Below are 20,722 nucleotides of genomic sequence, written 5' to 3' on the forward strand. Positions count from 1 at the left end.
CGTGATTAACACAACCGAAGAAGAAAAATTTGTATACCCTTACTTAAATTCCTAACTCCACCGCATATTAGATGATTGGAGGTTGAGAAGAGTACTTAAAAGATATTGTTGAAGCCACTAAAGGTATTTTTTGTTGTAGTGACCTTTGTCAATGGAGTTGTTATATATATAACTGCATAGTTTATTACTTCTGTAATTTGGCTGAAGCCTTCTAGTCCATTTGGTTAAATTTAAAAGTGATGCAATGGGAGTTGAAGTATGGATTATCGAAGAATTACTCTAAAACTCCTTTGCAACCTTACACCGAGTCCCCAGGGTACAAAATCGCCTTAGTTAGGGAACACTTTAACCCAATACGGGACCTTTCGGCACGAATTCAGATTTAGTAAAACTCTAATGCGGGTAACGGACACCGGATGAGAAACCAAAAGAGCAAAAAAAAAAGTAGTCATACAACACTAGGCTTTAAGAGAATATCCACAATCAGCTGATATTTTATTTTAGTTGGAAGGTTTGGGTCGAAACCTTGTAACACAGTATCAGAAACATTTGGGAACATAGTCATGCACTAGACTCCACACAAGTCCAGGACTGATACAAACTTCAAGTATTTCATCCACAATCAGCTGAGATTTTATTTAGATTCTTCAAACATCACAAAAGACTCAGCTACCTCATCCTTTAAGAATAAAAAAAGTTTAAAAGGAAGAGAAGATGCTATGCACAAAGTTAAACGCACTGACAGGCAATAATTGTAAGTGTAATACTTAATAAGGTCCTAAAGACCAAGAAAAGTTGCTACTGCTTGTGGCACATTTGACATTGGGTTATATGGTTCTATGTGATGTACGGCGCTCCGTTGACAGCATGAAAAAGCTAAGGCTGATGAGAGTTATGCCCTTGATCTTGATGCACGTTTGAAGGTGATGTAACTACTGGTATGTCTAAGCTGCTCCTTTCTGTTTCAGATGCTACCTCTCTTACATCAGCTATTCTGGACTCTGTTGGTTGAATATCACTCCACTCACCATTTTCAATTGACTGATGGTTCGTTTGATCTACTGTTAGATCAACTACATTCTCTGGAGGCACATGATCGATGTCCCTCGAAACGCTTAAACATGCTTTGTCCACATTCTCTTCTGATAAATCCACATGCTTGGTTTGTGGTAAGTTATTAATACTACTTGAGCAAGACTCTGTCTTCTCAAACACTTGATTCATATCTACATGCTGCCTGCAAGAGGAAAACCATTGTTCAAGTAATTCTAACCTCCAAGTCAAGTAAGAAGAAAACAACATCAATGATATAGAAAATACAGCTGAGAAGGAAACAGAGGCAACTTTGAAACCCTACATTTGAAACACTCGCCTGCCCAAACGCTTAACCACCACTCACACTGTATTAAAGTGAGGGGGGATACAATGGCTTGGGACTCAACTCATGATTTTCATCATGTGAATCTGAGAAGCTACTAAAATATCAAATATAATAAAAATTCTGTTTAAGCTTGTAAAGCAGCACTTGAAGAAACGTATGTGCTACAAGATCTATCCTCCATTGGTTAGTGCAAATCATAGTTACTATTTCAGCAGATTTAACTGTTATGTCTATGATGCATCTATAACTTAAACTCTTTAAGATCCTAATACCAAGTTAAAGAGATGTAAGGTAATTTAATCATAAAACAATCCTTGTAAAAAAAAAAAAAGGTACACTATTCCTACGAAGAATTCTGATGGGATTACATGGGTATGTTGTTGTTGTATTCCTACAAAGATTAGCTTTTGATTGACACGCCCTCCCCCAAACCTTCTTCCTGCTCAAAGCCTACTAAAATGCAGAATGGATGAAATTTCATGTAATATGTTTCAAGGAAATCAGAACAAAGCAAAAGGATTATGCAACAATGTATTCAGTGAAATCTTTAACACAGATAACAAAATAAACCTTGTTAATTGTGCTTGCAACATATTCATATATGCCAGCAGTTCTTGCTTCTCCTTTGCAGTAGCAGACTCTCTTTGTACAGCTTCTCTTATTCTAGCTTCCGCATCAGCCTCTGCAACTCTAACCTTTTCTTCTGCCCGAACAACAGCCCCTTCCAGTATTACTGCCTGTTCTCTAGCTTTTGCGAGCTCAGAACGCCATAAATGTGCTTCTTGAATTGCCAAATCTCTCTGCTTTATCAGTTGATCCATTTCCTTACTCAGGGTCATAAACTTCTCTTCAAACTCCCTCAGCTACAAATATAACATTCAAGAACATGAGTCAAATACGATGTAATAGCTGATCGTCAATGATATACATGTTTTAACTGCAGGTAGTGTTATAGTATTAGTACCTTGGACTTTGACGATTCCAGTTGCTTTTCTGAATCTGCCTTTAAGCGCTCAACCTCAGCACAAGCAATTTTCCTTTGCTCATTCATAGTTTGAGCTGCAGATGCAGCAGCCTCTGCGGCTTCAGCGGTTTCAGATAGTTTATCTGCTAACTCTTTTATTGTTGAATCCCTTGCACGTATTTCCCTGGCCAGATTTTGCAATTCTTCATCCTTAACTCTCAGTGTCTCCTGCAGTAGACAGTCAATAAAGCAATGCCTTTGTAAATCTGTATTCAGTTTGTTGTTGACTAACTGTGAATATGTATAATCCGAATCCTTAACATAGAGAACCCACTTCAGGAATTGAAACAGGATTGTTTGCTTAGCATTCCACCAAGAGTCTCTACCTTTTCACTTTATTCTCAAGTCTCCTATTTTGAGATTGCAAGGTCCTTATAGAGTTTCTAGCGCATGAAGAATTCTTGATGATGTGAGTCAAAAAATAGGTGAAAAATACAATCTTATCAAATCTCAGTGGCAGACCAAGTCGTTAGACTATTCAATAAGATGCCACAATCACAGAATGAGCCCGCCAAAATAATTAGTGATGTCTGGTGTATTCAAGACCTAATCCAGTTCAGACCTTCAGTTATCAATGCAATTATTCAGATTGTTGGCAACAAAAGTAGGATGAATGATGTGGTATAAAAATGCCGACTGAGGGTTTTGATTCGAAGTAATTTGAAAAGCAAGTAAGCTGTCCTATATTATCCGACAAGAAAAAAGAAAAATAAGTGGGCTGTATTTGGTTCAAACTTCATTTTCTGTCAGATCGGCCCCTTATTATCCCAATTGCTCAACACCTAAGGTGTACAAAAGAAATGGGGAGTAACTGTTGAATAGAGTTCTAGAAATCCTTCACTAATGATCTTGAGATAAATCAGTGAAAGCACCAGAAAAACATGTCTATTTCCAGTAGGCCTAACGAAAATGTAGGTGGCAGACAACTGTGATAAGCTTCTACGGACAATCTGAAGGTTTCAAAGCTGACCCCTAAAATCTATTCCCTCCTAGAGGAGATATAACATAAGAAACACGCAGAGTCACTCAGTCACATCAAAAGAAAAATGTGTTCTGAACTGCAAAGTGCAAACAGCTAGTGCCTACCTTGCTTTTCACGAACACCAAGGCCCTACAGAGAAAATCATTTAAGACAACATAGCAGAAATTTAAAGATTTGAAGGAGACTGTCATTTCCACATCATTATAGCATGTGTTTGACTAGATTCAGTTGTACTTCTAAACAAATATTGCTGATTAAAAGAAAGATGAAATTGCAGCACTTCGTTTACCTTCATTATTGACAGGTCATCCATAGGGCCATCAGGTGGGCGGTTCAACATTGCTCCTAAAGCATTTCTCATTGCAATCTGCATTGCTGCCTCGATTTCCTTCGAAGCTTCAAGAGCAGTTGAATTAGCTGCCGCGACAACAGTGGCCACTGTTCCCAATTTTGCTGACCCATTTCCACTTAATGAGTTCACAGCCTCTTTGTGAGCCTTTAAGACAAGCAGTGTCGCACTGATTGTATACATTGAAAGAGGAAAATAAGGAATAAGAGAGTGAAGATGCTATCATAATTAAGATTAAAAATCTGCTATATCCTGCACAAAATTTAGAAAAAGAGGAAAAAAAAAAGAAGAAAAAAAGAGAAAATCTGCCTTGTGAAACTTAATATCATCAAAAGCTCTTCTATTGAACTATTCAACTGATTCAATATACAGAAAAGCAGATAAGAAGTAATAATAGCAGACAAAATGAGGCTGGCATATGTGAAATAGAGTGCTTGCGGGAACACGTCATTAAGTCAGTCTGTCTAAACAAGGGAGAGCAAACCGCCCAATCCACCATCTTCAAAAAGAGGATTTTCTCCCTCCTCAAGGATGAACAAAACATAAGAGAAATGAAAGCTGTTACAGGAGCTCAACTAAACCTATTTAGATATAATATGTGAGGTAGCCTGTTACACAAACTCTTTTAGGAGGCTTGGCCAAGGTACCAAACTTGTCTGGTTCTGTATTTCGGGGTACATGAATGTAGATGAATATCATTCATGGGACGAGATCGGGATAAAATGCACATAACTTGAGTATGGTGTCCACGCAATCTAATTATCTACAACAACATACCCAGTGTACACAAGTGGGGTCTGGGGAGGGTAGGATGTACGCAGACCAACACCTAAATGACCATATTTAGGGAATAAAAGTAAAAAATCTCATGGTGTATGTTCTGTTTATTGTTAACCTCTATTATCCTAAATGTTGATGGCAACCTTTTTTTTTTTAATGAAAGATAAATTTTATTATTAGGGTATCAAGATGGTACTAAAAAGTACAAAAGGAAGGATATTTCCTTAAGTACAAGGAATGTGGAAGGTTTCATGAGAGTATAAGTCATTTACAACATACTTTTTACACCAAAGAAAAGATGCTTTAAACATCTAAATTTCACATGAAAACTGAGTTATTTTTTCCCTTCAAAGCTTTCTTATATTCCTCTTGACCCAGATTTGTCCACCTTATACAAGTGGAAATAGCATTCAAGTAGCACTGTCTTTGACTCTTCCAGATCTTCTGTCCATTCCAACTACTAATTACTTGCTGTAGATTACCAGGCACGGCCTACTTAATTCCAAATTTATGAACATGGTCCAAATTTGTCAAGTATATTTGCAATGTAAGAAAATTAACTGATTCATTTGTTTCTTCACATATATAACATGTACTGCAGATGACAATGCCTATTCTTTGCAGATTATCATGAGTTAAGCAAGCTTCATGTGCTGCTACCCAAACGAAACAAGCAGCTTTAGTAAAACTTTTGTTTTACAAATTATTTTCCAAGGCCAATCCCCTTTTTATTCTTTTTCTGAAACATGTAAAGGATTCTATAGATGTCAAGAAAAAAGGCTAAAATGAATGGTGCTTGTTGGATTACATAATCCTATACAAAAAGGTCAATCCACTTTAAATATGGTGGTTAGAATAAAATAGGAGAGTCAACACGGTCTGTTTTAAAATGAACTGTCAGTGATTTTAAAAAGTTAACCATTGTTGCTAGGCCAACAGTACGATAAAGAAAAATAAGAAACCCTGGGTCAACAAAGCCGCTGAACACCTATACACGAAGCCACGGACATCTATACCTCTTACTCACTAGAGGACAAAGTCAATGTTGTCGTTTCATCGTTGATGGCTCACCCACATCATTGTAGCATCTTAATTCTGTTAGGATGGCAAATTAAACATTAAAAGGAAATGGAAACCTAGATAAACAGTTATCCACTTATCAACATGTGATCTGATGGCAGCTACACAGCTGGGATGTTCTTCAAAAGCTTTGGTTCCTTTTCAAGTCTTTTGTATGTGTCCACTTTGGCATACGTTAATGAGTATTAGGAAAATTTCAACCATTCTACACTGTTAACTTCTGATATTGCTCAATCAGATAATGTTTTTTACCTTGTATTTTATTTATTGAATTTTTCTCTGAAAAACAACCAAATGCTCATTTATAACATCCTAAATGACTACAAATTACTCCTTCCACCATCAAAACTTATAGATTAAACCTCACAACGAGCAATTGTTCCTTTAGATTTAAACATTTGTATGGTCAGCCAAAGGGAGTAATTGAAACTTGAGAAAGCAGATTTAGAGAAGTCAGAGAGGTAAAAGGATGATTTCATTCATGCAGCGCAAGATGAAATCACTAGGAGTTCCTTTCAATGACAATCATAGATGAAGCTACTATAAACATCATCTGTAATCTGAACAATATCTGCACAACTTAGCTGATGGTATTTGTACGAATATATCCAACTAAAGAGCATTGTGTCATTGTCAATTGAGGTAATATAGAACAATGAGAGGATTGTAGTCTCCACAGCAATAAAGAAAAAGAAAGCATTGATAACTTACTGCAACGTAGATACCCAAGCCTTAGCTGCGCCAGGGGTTTCTGCACATAGGAAGTACTCCTTCTTTTGTGGAGTGCCAATATCTGAGTACAGTTAAGAATAAAAGAAACAACACAAGAACTTACTTGGAATTCCCCACTTAGACCTCAGAGAGAGGGGAGAGCAGGGAAAATAGGACAAGAATCTCAAAAATCAAAGTTGGATACAAAAACAGCAGCTATCATATTTTGGCAGTCCACTGAAACCCGGATACACGGAACAAGAAATAAATGGCATTAGTCATCAGGAAGATACGCCAGTGTTTCAAATAATCATTTCTATTACTCATCAAAAAAATTATGTTAAAAACTTACTGGAAGTTTACAGGAGATATGGATATCGTGCTATTGGCATCAAATATTATGGTACCCTTGATTGTCGGCTCATTCCTCCTAGCCCTAGAAACCAAATGCAAGAAAACTTGAACAAGGGCAACTACCATATGATAGAGATTTAGAAACTATAAGAAAATGTCGAGTCCAAAAAAACACACTTATATTCCATTTTTCCAGTTGTTGGATCCAATATCACCCATCTCTCGTTCCACTTCCTCAGCTGGTCAAAAAGCCAAAAGAGTTGTCAATTGGAAAATCAGGAAGTTTCAAGAACTTCCAACACATAATTGTAACTACAAAATATAGAATGACAAATTTGACGTCCATCTAATACACTAAGGACCCATTTTTTAACAACTTCACTTCCAAATGTTCTTACTTATTAGTCGCGAGTCGAAGTTTGTTCCACAAGTTTTGTGAAAGATATTATTTCAAGTTCAAATAGTGGTGTGAAGTGTATTTCAACTTCAAATATATATTTTTCAACCTCCACTCACAAATCCACTTTTTTTCCCTAAAAACTATAGCTATCCAAACGCAACTCAACTTCCACAAACTATTTCATCAACAGCAACTTCAAATAATTTTGTTTTTCAAGTTCAACTCAAATTGTGTAAACTAATACTTAAATTCTAAAGACCTCATCAAACAACACTAGAGTAAAGAGATAACTATGACTTGACTTAGTGACAGCTCAACTGGATGCCACATGGTCTACACTATCCAGTGTTGTCAAAGGCGCTTAAGCCCTGAAAGCAACATACAAATCATGTTGAGCGCTTTAGTATTGTTGCTAAGGCTTTAAGACATACTTTTCCTTGTCAATGAGCTTAATCCGGAAGAAACAACACCTGATATTTCACTTTATCTTAATTTTAAAAAAAAATTCTTTATCCATATATTTGTTATTCATGCTTATAATCATTAGTCTTGGATTACAGATGCAAATTTGTATTTTTGTCCTCCATTTGCACCTTTTATCATTAAAGTCGACGCTTTATTTATGCTTTGCCCTTAAAGCCCCAAAGAAACTTAGAGCTTTTTTGCGCTATTCGCCTTTGATAACACTGACACTATCTCCTCAGTAAGGGGCCGTTTGGTAGAGTGTATTAACAAAAATAATACATGCATTAGCTTTGTGTATTAGTAATACGTTGTTTGGTTTATTTTTTTATGCTATGTGCACTAGTTATACACTCTGTTGTGTCTTAAGGTGTGTATTACTAATACCATGGATTTCTAGGTATTAGTAATGTAAAGGAATTTAATGCATGCATTAGCATGGTGAAAGACTCAATTACCCCTCAAAACCTTTTTTACATCTTTTCCACCATAATTTTAGAGGATATCTTTGTAAATAAATATTTTTATGCAATGCATGTTATTTTTAATACATCAAACCAAACAATGCATAAGAAATAATTTATGTATAATTAATGCAAGCATAACTAATACAAACATTACTAATACACTCTAGTTAGCATTATTTCTATAGACTCTATCAAACGACCCCGAAGTGAAATGCAGTCTTTTGTGTAAAGTTCAAGGGAACGTACTACCCAGGTGGAAAACATTAAAACCAGCAACCAGCAGTATATTGAGAAGTAGTTTGAAAGCTTCCTTCGGTTATAAGGGTATTTCTTTTATAAATTTCTGTTGTATGAGGGAATTGAATAAGTGAACCATGAGAATCACGTCTCTGTGAAGATTCTTTACCTATTATTCTTTTGATAAACAAGATTATTTACTTTGTTAAAACATCTTCTACGTGGAGGTTTACCTATCACACTAATCAATTACTCCATCCATTTCAATTTGTTTGACTAGTTTTAACTTGGAGGGAGTTTAAGAAAGTAAAGAAGTCGTTTGAATCTCGTGGTAATAATATAAAGATACATGGAATGTACCAAAATTCCCATTAATCTTGTGGTCTTAACCATGCCGTGTCAAAAGTGAAAAGCAAAGAGTTGCCAAAAAAGGAAAGAGACATGCTTTTTTAAACGGACTAAAAAGAAAGTAAGAAGCAAAATGAAACAAGGGGAATATTAATTCGTCAAAAACTCCTCTTTAGACAATATGGGCACTAGAACAATTTGGTGCTATATATCACTCGTATAGAATAAAGTATACTACACAACCAAACCGAAAAAGTGAAACTCCGCAAAATCTTGAAACAACTAGTATTTTCTAGCAGTCTCACAATTTTATCCTAGTTTAGGGAAAAGAAACACTTAGGATTTCTAAGATTAACTCATCCCACTTTAAGCAAATAAACGTTAGGAAAAAAAGGAAAAAAAAAATAAACCTAACTAGGGTTGGGCATAATATGGTTCAAACCGAAAAAACCAACCTAACCAAAAAAAAATTAATTTCAATTTCCGTTTTTTGGTTTGTTCGGTCGGTTTCGATTTTAAATCCTAAAAGTTCAGTTATTCGGTTCGATTTTTAGCTATTTTAAATTTCGATTTTAAATCCTAAAAGTTCAGTTATTCGGTTCGGTTTTTAGCAATTTTAAATCAATTCACTAATAAACCGAAAATATTTATATACTTATTATAGGATATCTTATTTAGTTACTCAATTACTCTCTAGTAGAGGCCAAATTTGCCTGGCTCAAATATTAAATTCCCCTTTGTCTGAGCCTAACCCAATTGGCCAATTCCCAAATATAAAATCCCTAAACCCGACAGTCGACCAAGTACTAATAGACCGCAGCTCATCTCTCGTCGACTTTCACCGTCTATTTGTCTTGTTGTCGCAGGTTGCAGGTTGCAACTCACCTTTCATAGTCGACTTGTCGCGCCGTCGACGTCTCAAATCGCAGCTCACCTCTCGAGTCTCACTCAATAGTCAACCCTCAACAATCTTCAAATCTTCTCACTCTCTCATCTCAGAACTCAGAAGCAGAACTGGGACTGAGAGTCAAAGACATCGAAGTTCTCGACAGACCTTTCTCAGTCCTACCGGAAGCTACAGAAGTTAAATGTGTTTTTGTTTGTTTCTTTGTTTTTACTATATAATTGTTGGTTGATTAATTTCTATGTGATTCTGCCTATTGGAAGCTACAGATGTGAATAGTGATTCTCTAGCCCGTGTAGGTGCAGAATTTATTTTTTTTGAAATAGGTAACTTTGTATTCACACAAAAGACCTCATCAAAATCGATGAGGTGGGATTTACAAACCCCCAGGGGGTGCCATCATACTCAAATCCAAAAAGACAAAACTAACTTTACAATTGGCTTTTAAACTCCACAAGGCTATCTACTTCCCCCACTAAATTTTGCTTACACCAAAAATACAAAAGACTAAGGCATTTCATCTTGATCTCCTCTAGGCTGCTAACCTTTCCTTCAAAACATCTCCCATTCCTTTCCTTCCATAGTGTCCACCATATGCAAGCAGGGATATTTTTCCACCAATCTTCTTTTGATCCTCTCTTTCCGATTCCTTGCCAGTGTGTTAGGACCTCAAAAGTGGTTCTGGGCATTGTCCAGTTAACCCTGAGTATACAAACGAACATGTTCCACAGATCTGTAGCTATCTTGCAATGCAAAAACAAATGACCATTTACTTCAGCCTTCTGTCCGCACATGTAGCACTTTGAACAGATCTGTATACCTCTTCTTTGTAGCACTTCATGGGTGAGACAAGCTCTTCTAATTACCAACCAAGTGAAACATGCAACTTTTAAAGGAACCTTAATTTTCCAGATTAATTTCCAAGGCCAAACTGTTGTCAGGAGATGATTGGTATTCCTCTCCCAATAGCATGATTTAACTGTAAAAACCCCTCTGCTATGCAGTCTCCAAACTGGTTTGTCCGGCTCTGTGACAGTGCCTGGAAACAAGTTTAAAGCATGCAGTAGGTCTGCTACTCTTCCAACCTCCCAATCATTTAGAGCCCTTCTGAACATAAGGTCCCAACCTTGAGGGGTCCACATTTGCGCTATAGTGTCATTCTGCTGTAGACTGATAATGTACAGATCGGGAAAAAGTATCCTCAGATTTACGTCACCTAACCAGGTCTCGTTCCAGAAACTGGTCTTCAAACCATTCCCCACTCTGAAGGTCACCTTTGCACTGAAATCAGGCCACATTCTCCTGATGGTTTTCCATACAGAGCACCCAAAAGTGCCATTCACCTCTTCAGTTATCCAGTTGCTTTGTAGGTCATATTTCTCTGCAATAAACCTCCTCCATAATGCCATATCTTCACAACAGAATCTCCACAACCATTTTTGCAGCAGGCTGGTGTTCTGAGTACTCAATTTCTTAATGCCCAGACCTCCTTGTGCTTTGCTCATTGTCACCTCTTCCCATTTAACCAGGTTGTATCCTTGCTTCTCTTTATTTCCTTGCCAGAGGAAGACCCTTCTCAGCTTGTTGAGTTTCTTTCCAATACTTTTTGGTAGTGGGAAAAGACTTAGCATATAAGTCGGAAGTGCATCCAGAACTGATTTTATGAGAGTCAATCTACCTCCCAGGGATATATATTGACTCTTCCACCTTGTCAGCTTCCTTTCACTTCTCTCCAGAACTTCACTCCATACTTCCAATTTTTTGTTCTTGGCGCCCAAGGGCATCCCCAGGTATTTGGTGGGAAGAGAAGCTACTTGGCAGCCCAGGTTGTCGGCAAGGCCTTGCATGTCATTTACTTGATTAACTGGGAACAAACAACTCTTCTGCCAGTTCACATGTAGTCCTGATATGCCTTCAAAAATGGTTAGTATTGCCCTCAAATGTCTAATTTGCGACACTTCTGCACCACAAAACACTAAAGAGTCGTCCGCATAGAGAAGGTGTGTGACCTCCATATTATTGGCTCTGTTTGTGTGTGCACCAAAACCTCTTATCCACCCCATTTCATTAGCCTTTCTGACCATGTAGTTGAGTCCCTCCATTGCTAGGAGAAATAAGAAAGGAGACATGGGATCTCCTTGTCTCAATCCCCTTTGTGATTGAAAAAAACCTTCAGGACTCCCATTTATAATGATTGAGAACTTCACTGTTGACACGCAAAACTTGATCCAATTCACCCATTTCCTCCCAAACCCCATTTCACTCAGAACTTTCCAGAGGTAGTTCCAGTTGACATGATCATATGCCTTCTCTATATCCAATTTGCATAGGATACCTGGTATCTTTTGTTTTTTCCCTGGAGTCCACCAACTCATTTGCCAATAAAGAGGCATCCATTATCTGTCTGTCCTTCAAAAAAGCCATTTGGTGCTCATCAATCAGTCTCCCCATCACTGTTTTCATTCTCTCGGTGATCAGCTTAGCGATGATTTTGTACATTCCACCAATCAAACTTATTGGCCTAAAATCCTTGAGTTCCGCAGCTCCGAGCTTCTTGGGGATTAATACCACAAAAGTGGCATTCAAGGATCTTTCAAACACTTCATTCTGATGGAAATTGTGGATTGTTTGCATCGCATCGCTCTTTATGATCCCCCAACACTCCTTGAAAAAAAGCATAGTAAAACCATCTGGACCAGGGGCTTTGTCTCCATCGCACAATTTGAGAATGTGTACCACTTCCTCTTCTGAAAATGGTCTCTGCATCCATTCCTGCTCCTCTTGGCTTATTCTTGGGCAATTTGTCATCACAAATGATGGCCTCCAACTTTCTGATTCAGTGTATAGCTGCTTGTAGAACTCTGTTATATGATCTTTGATTTCTTTTGGATCTTTATTCTCCTCCCCATTGATAATCAGCCTGTCGATGGTGTTGCATCTCCTATGAGCTGTTGCTACTCTTTGAAAGAACTTGGTATTATTATCACCTTGTTTCAACCACAACACTCTGGACTTCTGTCTCCACCTGGATTCTTCATTCTTCGCTAATTCTTCTAACTCGACTAGAACTGTTGCTCTAATCATCATCTCATCCTCTGTCAGCACCCTATCATTCTGGATCAGATCCATCTCAGCTAGCTCACTTAACAAGCTGTTCTTCTTATTGTTAAGTTCCCCGAAAGTTACACTGCTCCAATCTTTAAGTTTCTGTTTTAGCATCTTTAGCTTCATACTGAATTTGAAATCTGGGCATCCGTCCACAATAAAACCATTCCACCAGTTCTGGACTAGATCTTTGAAACCTTCTACATTAAACCACCAGTTCTCAAATTTGAAGTATGTCTTCCTCTGTTCCCAATCACCACATTGTAGCATAACTGGATTGTGATCAGATATAACTCTAGGCATAATTTGTTGCCTTATGTTTCTGAATTGTACTTCCCACTCAATTGAATAGAGAAACCTGTCCAGTCTCGCAGCACTGTCGTGGCCAGCCCCTCTGTACCAGGTAAAGGTCCCACCATTTAGATGAGGGTCATGTAACTCCATATCCTCTATCCAACTCGAGAAATCAGCCATTACATTGGTTATTCTTCTGCATCCTCTCCTTTCTGCCATTGTTCTGACAGTGTTGAAGTCCCCACAGGTGACCCAGGGGCCTCCACATAGCTCCCTAACTGCTGCAATTTCTTCCCAGCACTCCAGTTTCTCAGCTCTGGTGTGTGGAGCATATACGCCAGTAAGAAACCAACAAAAACCATCGTGGACAGCTTCAAATTTGTAAGTGATTGAGTATTTGCCTTCCTCCACACAACTACCCGTCCATACTCTTGAGTCCCACATAATTAGTATCCCCCCACTACTACCATCAGCTTCAGAATACCCACATTTCATCCATCTACTAGACCACAATTGTTTGGCTATCCCCTCTACATCTTTATTGATTTTTGTCTCCTGAAGGCAATAAACATCAGCTCTCCATTTTAGAAGAGAGCTCTTAACCAGATTCCTTGCTGAAATCTTGTTAATCCCCCTGACGTTCCATGATAAAATATTTACTTTCATTTAAGAGTTAGTGATAGGACTCTCCCTCTGTTCCTTGCACCTTCGACCTCCTCGTTCAGATCTGACTGTAAGTTCTTCAACTCATTCTTGCCAATTCCTCTGTGACGAGGTGTTGACACTGCACTGTTTGCCCCTTTCTTTTCCATCACACTCTTTCTTTCATCGAGCTTCATTAGTAATGCATGTGTTTCTTCCCTGAAACCTTCGAATGCCACTCCATAAGTTTTACTGAGCTCCAAAATATGTGACTTTATCCAACTGGATGCTTCAAACTCGCTGTCTGTATGGTACCCAGGGTTTTGTATGGAAACCGGCTCCGCATCGTGAATCTGTTGAATTTGCATGCCTCCTTCCACTAGTTCTTGTACCCCTGAAATCTCCCCAAAATCCTTAGAATGATCAATACCCTTTGCTTTGTTGCATAGTAGTTCAACAGCCTCTTTCGTCTTGTTTACCGGCTCTCTGTTTTTAGCTGAGATGTCGGTGTTTTCCACCATACTCGAGGTTTCCCATTTGTTGTAAGCCTGTAAGAACTGCATCGCTAATTCCTTGATGCCACTTAACCCTTCTAGAAATTCCCCCTGATTTTCACTTTTCACTTGCCAGGTCAAACTTTTTATTGACCAGGCCCCCCTCTTTATTTTGTTCTGGCCCCAATCTTAGAATTGGGCTTTGTTTTGAGTTGGGCTCGCCCCGGCCCACTATTTTGTTTGACTTGGAGGACTGCCCACCTGCCTCTGACACAACATGTGCTCTGCCTGCTGTAGCAGTTACTTTTTGACTTTGCAGAGGAGCCTCACCTTTACCCAATGGTTTTCCACCTTGTGACCGCTGGGTACTGATCTCGGAGTTCAGGTCTTCTCCGGCAAATACTCTTACCGGCGATTCTGCCCAAATTTGCATCGTGTAGCATATTCCGCCCCCGTCGATGGTCACTTCTTTGGGTATGTCTGCTCCATCTCCTTTGATTCTGATTCTTGCCCATTTGAGATGATTCCTCAATTGGGTTTCCTCTTCCGTCTCTACCCACCCCCCGCAGAAATCTCCGATGACCTTGAAAATTTTCTGATCCCAAAAATGCAAAGGCAACCCTACAATTTTTACCCAAGTTGAATTTTCTTTACTCCTTCCGCATCTCGTACCTATTGTTGGATTCCACCATTGGAGGATAACTGGATTATTCCTCCACTCCCAGTCTCCTTCAATCACTTGCTCTGTTGTGACCTTAAGTGCAAACTCAAATAGAAAGAGTCCATTGCCCATTTCATAGATGTTCAAGCTGTGTGTTTGTTTCCACAGTCGATTAGCCCATCCCCTGATTTCTGACAGGGTCACTGTCTCTCCGGCTCTAGGTTCAAATGCACCCACCAAACTTCTCTTTAGCACTTCACTGTACTCCTCTGGATCATCGTTGATAAAGATTGTATCCCCTTTTAGAGCTGCCTTCTCTTTTTCAGCAAGTTTTGAATCTTTATTAGCCCATTTAATGCTCCTTAGCACTGTAGCATATGGAATGTCTCTGCTCACCAGCCTGTGATTGCCCCCATTCATTAACTTTCTACGACTATTAATGAATCTTCCAACCTTTTCCGCAAAGCTCAACCACCCTGAGTTAAAATTTAATTCAGGGATGATGATAACTTCCCTCCTCCTGCCTTTTACATTTATTAAACTGATGTAGCGCCCATATTTATTGTAGTTCCTCGAACAAAAAACTTCTGAGAACCCATCTTTTTTCTTCCATCTCTTCACCATATTCCCCCTTGTCATTGATGCCTCCCGTAAAATCTGCACGATCCATTCCATTGACTTCTCATTAAAAGTCGTTCTCGTCATAGATTTTCTATTTCTTTCCGTCCAGTCGTACCATGCTCCCGCCGTACCAGGTGTTCTTGTGATGTCGTAGGACTTGAATCCAGCTGCAAAGTAAATACTATCTTCCATTTGAAACTCGCCTGCAAGGACAGTGGGAAAGAAAAGAAAAAAAGAAAAGAGAAATGAAATCCGGTGATCAGAAGGATCACCGGAGGACGTAGGAGAGGGGGGTCCTGCTGATTTAGACCATTCCTCGGTTATAGTTGAAGAGCATATGAGAGGGGGGTCCTGCTGATTTAGACCATTCCTCGGTTATAGTTGAAGAGCATATGGTGGAATTGTGGTCTTTACAGTTAATTCTTTGTTTAGTGAGCATATGGTGGAATTGTGGTCCTTGTCAGTTGTTAGGACGGGAGTCAGTTGTGCTTATGATGCTTGCCTGCTTCCCTGTTCATGGCATGCGGGCTACGTTGTGCATTTTTTCATCCAATCTCCCAAATCAAAAATCGAATCGAAATAAACCGAATCAAATCGAATTAATTTTAGTTTGGTTTGGAATAACATTTCACCAAACCGAAAACCAAACCAAAATTGTGAAAATCGAACCGAACCGACCAAACGCTCACACCTAAACCTAACCATATGTACTTTGACCTAAGGAAAAAGGTTTCAACGACAAAACATTAACTACTGTAGCATCCTTATTTGTTGTGATCATCATATCACATCATCATATTCATATTCATATTCATATTCATATTCATATCATACTAAAAGTGGGAAGCCTCATAATTGAAAGTAGAAATACAAAAATACCCTTCAAAAGTTAAGTGACCATTTTATCCTACCCTTCAAAAGTTTACAACCAATTTACCCTTATCTAGAAGTAAAATAAAGTTACCTCCTATTGAATAATTTATAATTTAGACAACATTTTCTCTTCTTGAAATATATAAATGTTTTAACCACTCGTACTGATTTCAACAAATAACTTCAAAAGAGGACATTGTTGAAGAGTTGTAGTATAAGAGGGTAATGAAGAGTTTTGTAATGCCTTTTAAGACTTTCCCATAATCTATCATTATTGTATTATTTAAACCACTTAATTATATATATACTCACCAAAATACAAATGAACAATTATTAATGTGATTACGTGATATGAACATGAGGGCAATTGAAGAGACTAATTCTTTTGGGTTAGTAAAGTGTGCAATTAATATTATTCTGGTGAATGATTGATTTTATATGTTGTTTTTGGCGAGAGTACATATAACTTCACAATTTGAATATATTTGCAGAGACATTCATTTTTATGGTGAAGTCTTCTTGTATTTCCAATCGGAATCTTGAATTTGGTTGAGAAGATCATTTACGAAGTTTTCATTTTTTTTGGCTTTAAGAATTAGTTGATCAATTGGCGTTCAAGCTTATTTCTTTCCCGTTTTACATCCTAGAAAGTCAGAAAGTTGGTAGATCTAATGAAGAATATTGAAGGCTTGCATCTCATATATCTCTTATGGAACTCTGTTTGAGACCATATGTGTCATTGCATTGTAGTTACTATTTTATCTCCATTTTAATAGTATTAATTAGTGATTTATTTGAAGGTATCAACAAGTGCTCTTCCTTTATTCTTCTCTACTCCCTGTTTCCTTCATCTAATAAGCTTCATTCACCATGCTTAAGTTGTTTGTTTTCCTTGTTTGTGGCCACTCGATTTGACAAGTATTGTAAACAACATTTGGAACAAATATGGATTATCATAGTCGAGCATAGAAAAGTGAGGTGCTTGTAACTTTACTTCACCTAAGAATTAACAAAGTATATATTTCAAAATGTAACATGTTTTTTTTTTATTTGATTGATCATTTAATACTAAAAATGGGAAGCCTCATAGTTGAAACTTAGATTACAAAAATACTCTTAAAAAATGAAATGACCATTTTATCCTACCATTTTCTGATATTTATACTAGTTAGCATGGATACACGTGCAATACACATGTTCAGAGACTAGTAAATGTAAAGAGTGAACTCAACTTTACTAGTTGCAATCCTATACCCAAAGTCTAAATACAATTGAATACATTTTCATTCTCAAGTTGAAGTCTTAAGTGTTATGCTAATGCATCTTGAGGAACTCATTGCATCCCTTCAGAATTCCAATAAATAAGCTAGTCTTGTACAAGGTTATGACTTCCTCCGGAGGCATCCATAAGTATACACATTTTACCCGTGTCACCTTCACCTTCCTAATCCCTCCTGGCAAACAAATCTTAACAGACATTTATTTGATAAAGATTGATCAAAGGTGCTTAAACTATGTATACTTAAGCCTCTCCCCTCCATCGAGATTGCTATTATGTCTCATCCTACCAGATGGTATTGCCTCTCTCTCACTCATACCCACCTTCCCCCAAGAAATCCCTCATTAATTATGAGTACTCTTACTAAGTGAATAACTAGGAGACAAATATGTGAGATATTTTGACAGAGTAAACTTGATGAGAGTGACTTTTTCCACCTTTTGAGGAATATTGCATCTTCCAGCCCTCCATATTTCCTTTCAATTTTAGTATCACGGGTTCACAGTTTGGTGCCTTCAACATTTCTCCACATAAACAAGTTCAACTATGTGGTAGGAGGATATGTCCACAGCATGGACATACTGAGTCTAGTTCCCCATTGATCTATACCTTCCTGAACCCAGAATTGCCACATCAACCTTTTTTTAGGAGGGTAACAGTTAGTATATATTCACAGAAGCACTACATCCAAAATATGTAGTGCCCTTTCAAAAGTATTACACACTACATTTGTCCTTCTATCTACCTTGTTTCTTACAAGTAGTCTAGGACATCAAAAATGTCTTCAGCTTGTACTAAAATATCTTGTTTACACCAAAAATAAAACAAGGCTAGACAGTTCATCTTGAATTTATGAAAGCCAATTTGCTTGTCTTCAGAACATCTCTGATCGCTCTCCTTCCACATTGTCCACCAAATGCATGTTGGGACAATCTTCCATCTATACTCCTTTGGACATGCATTGCCAATCACTGTTCCAAGAACTCAGCACTCCTCCGATGCTAGCTGGTTTCACCCAGTTTATCTTCCTTAGACAAATAAATAATCTCCATAATTGATTTGTCCACTAGCAATGTACAAAGAGATGGTCGATTGTCTCCCTTTGCTCACCACAAAGAAAGCATCCTGAGCATAGATGAAATCCTCTTTTGTTGAGATTCTCATGTGTCAAGACAGTTTCTTTGCCAGTAACCAAGTGAAGCAATTCACTTTGTATGGTATTTTGGTCTTCCACATCATTTTCATGGCCAATTCACCTCTCCGTGGCTTGATTAGCGACTTATATGCTGAGCTAGCTGAGAAAATCCCAGACCATTCTTCCTTCCATAGCATGGTATCCCTTTCTTCCTTTAGATTGTTGAAAGCTGCCATAGTGGACTTTAAAGCTGCTACTCTACCCACTTCCCAATCACTTAGGTGTCTTCTAAAATTTAGGTTCCAGCCTTGCCCAGTCCACATTTTAGCAATTGTTGCTTGTTGTTGCAAACATAAATTGAAGAGATCCAGATACTGCTGTTTCAGAGGAGCTTGACCTATCCAATTGTCATTCCAGAAGGAATCCTTCTGCCCATCACCTACCTTGAAATTGACCTTTGCTTTCATCACAGGCCATAGATTCCTAATAGCTCTCCACACTGCAAAACTATATGGAATAGACGAATAGTTGCCATATTAGTTGTCCAATTGTCTTCCAGCCCATACTTTGCACAAATAAATCCTTCCATAAAATGTTGTCAGTTATCCAAATTTCCACAACCATTTTATCATGAGACTCTGATTCTGCAACTTCATATTTCTAATCCACACCCCTCCAACCTTCTTTCCCACTGTCAGCTCCACCCATTTCACTAAGTATTTTTCTTGTTTCCACTACCTTTCCAAGAAAATTTCTTCTGATTCTATCAAACCTCTTTATCACACTAGCAAGGACTGGGAAAATTGACACCATATAGGCAAGTAGTGCATCTAGTATACTGTTTGCCAAGGTCAGTCTACCTCCCCCGGATAAGTATCGACTTTCCAACTTGTTAACTTCTCACATTTTTCAATGACCCCATTCCATATCCCTACAGGATTACTGTTTGCTCCCAGTGCCACCAAGCTTTGTTTCAAGACTGTCCAATCCCAACACCTCATTAATGGGGTAAATGGGACTCTTAATCCAGTTGATGTCGAGACCAGAAACTGCTTCAAAAATTATTAATGGCCCTCAGTATCAAATTATTCTCCTCCACTGCCTGATATTTAAAGTGTCATATGCATACTGCAGGTGAGTGATTTCCATGTTATTGTCACCTCCAGCCTAAAATCCCCTAATCCACCTTTTACCCTTGGTTGGCTGCAGCAAGTTGCTCATACCTTCCATTGCCAAGATGAATAGAAAGGGGGAAAGAGGATCATCGTTCGTTATCCCCCTTGAGAAATGAAAAATCCATTTGGTGTTCTGTTTACCAATATTGAAAACCTCACTGCGCTAATACAATGCTTGATCCACTTGACCCATCTGGCGCCAAACCCCATGTTTTCTAGCATGTGAATAAGAAAACCCCAGTTTAGGTGGTCATAGGCTTTCTGGTTATCTAGTTTACTAATAACCATGGAAGCTTGCTTCTTTGTCTGGACTCCAGTCCATACATTCATTTGCTAGGATGGCATCCATGATTTGTCTCTCTCAATAAATGACATATGTTGTCAGTCCACCCATTTGTATCACCTTCTTTGACCTCTCAGTCAGCAGTTTTGCCATAATCTTATCGACACCACCAATGAGGCTGGTGGGTGTATAATAATTAAGTTCCACTGCTCCCACCTTCTTTGGAATTAAAGCCACAAATGTTGCATTCAGACTTCTTTCAAAGAGGCCTTCCTCATGAAAGTTTCGAATGGCTGCAACCAGATTTTTCTTTATAACCTCCCAACACTGCTTAAAGAAGGCCATGGAGAGGCCATCTGGTCCAGGTGATTTGTCTCCTGTACAAGCTCTAATGCTCTCCAGGATTTCCTGTTCTTCAATATCAGCCATCAAAAAAGTTTTCTATCCTCCTTCTCAACACTGGGACAATCTCTCATCTCTGACTGTGGTCTCCACCCTTTTGTTTCTTTATATAAGTTCTCATAGTAGGAACTATCTCTTTCCACACTTGTTCTAGTTCTGTCACTAACACATTTCCAACTTAGAGCTTGTCTATTGTATCCATCCTCTTATGAGCATTTGTATTTGTTGTTCTATGGAAGAATCTTGTATTTCTATCCCCCCCCCCCCCCCCCATACTCT

At 38.3% G+C, this 20,722-nt stretch overlaps 1 protein-coding gene across 1 annotated transcript in view; it reads right to left on the reverse strand.

Moving 5' to 3' along the window:
* Positions 1-548: 548 nt before the first annotated feature.
* LOC102588442 (switch-associated protein 70) overlaps positions 549-20,722 on the reverse strand; it is a 23,413-nt gene continuing 3,239 nt past the window's right edge. Inside the window, exons 3-10 of the mRNA XM_006364745.2 lie at positions 6,839-6,900; positions 6,660-6,743; positions 6,513-6,544; positions 6,308-6,389; positions 3,677-3,905; positions 2,346-2,573; positions 1,952-2,244; positions 549-1,237 (exon numbers count right to left, since the gene is read on the reverse strand). Of these exons, the coding sequence (XP_006364807.1) occupies positions 877-1,237; positions 1,952-2,244; positions 2,346-2,573; positions 3,677-3,905; positions 6,308-6,389; positions 6,513-6,544; positions 6,660-6,743; positions 6,839-6,900 (1,371 nt within the window). The 3' untranslated portion in view covers positions 549-876. The remainder of the gene's footprint in view (positions 1,238-1,951; positions 2,245-2,345; positions 2,574-3,676; positions 3,906-6,307; positions 6,390-6,512; positions 6,545-6,659; positions 6,744-6,838; positions 6,901-20,722) is intronic.

Source organism: Solanum tuberosum, unplaced genomic scaffold, assembly GCF_000226075.1.
Source record: "Solanum tuberosum cultivar DM 1-3 516 R44 unplaced genomic scaffold, SolTub_3.0 scf00507, whole genome shotgun sequence".
Lineage (NCBI taxonomy): Eukaryota > Viridiplantae > Streptophyta > Magnoliopsida > Solanales > Solanaceae > Solanum > Solanum tuberosum.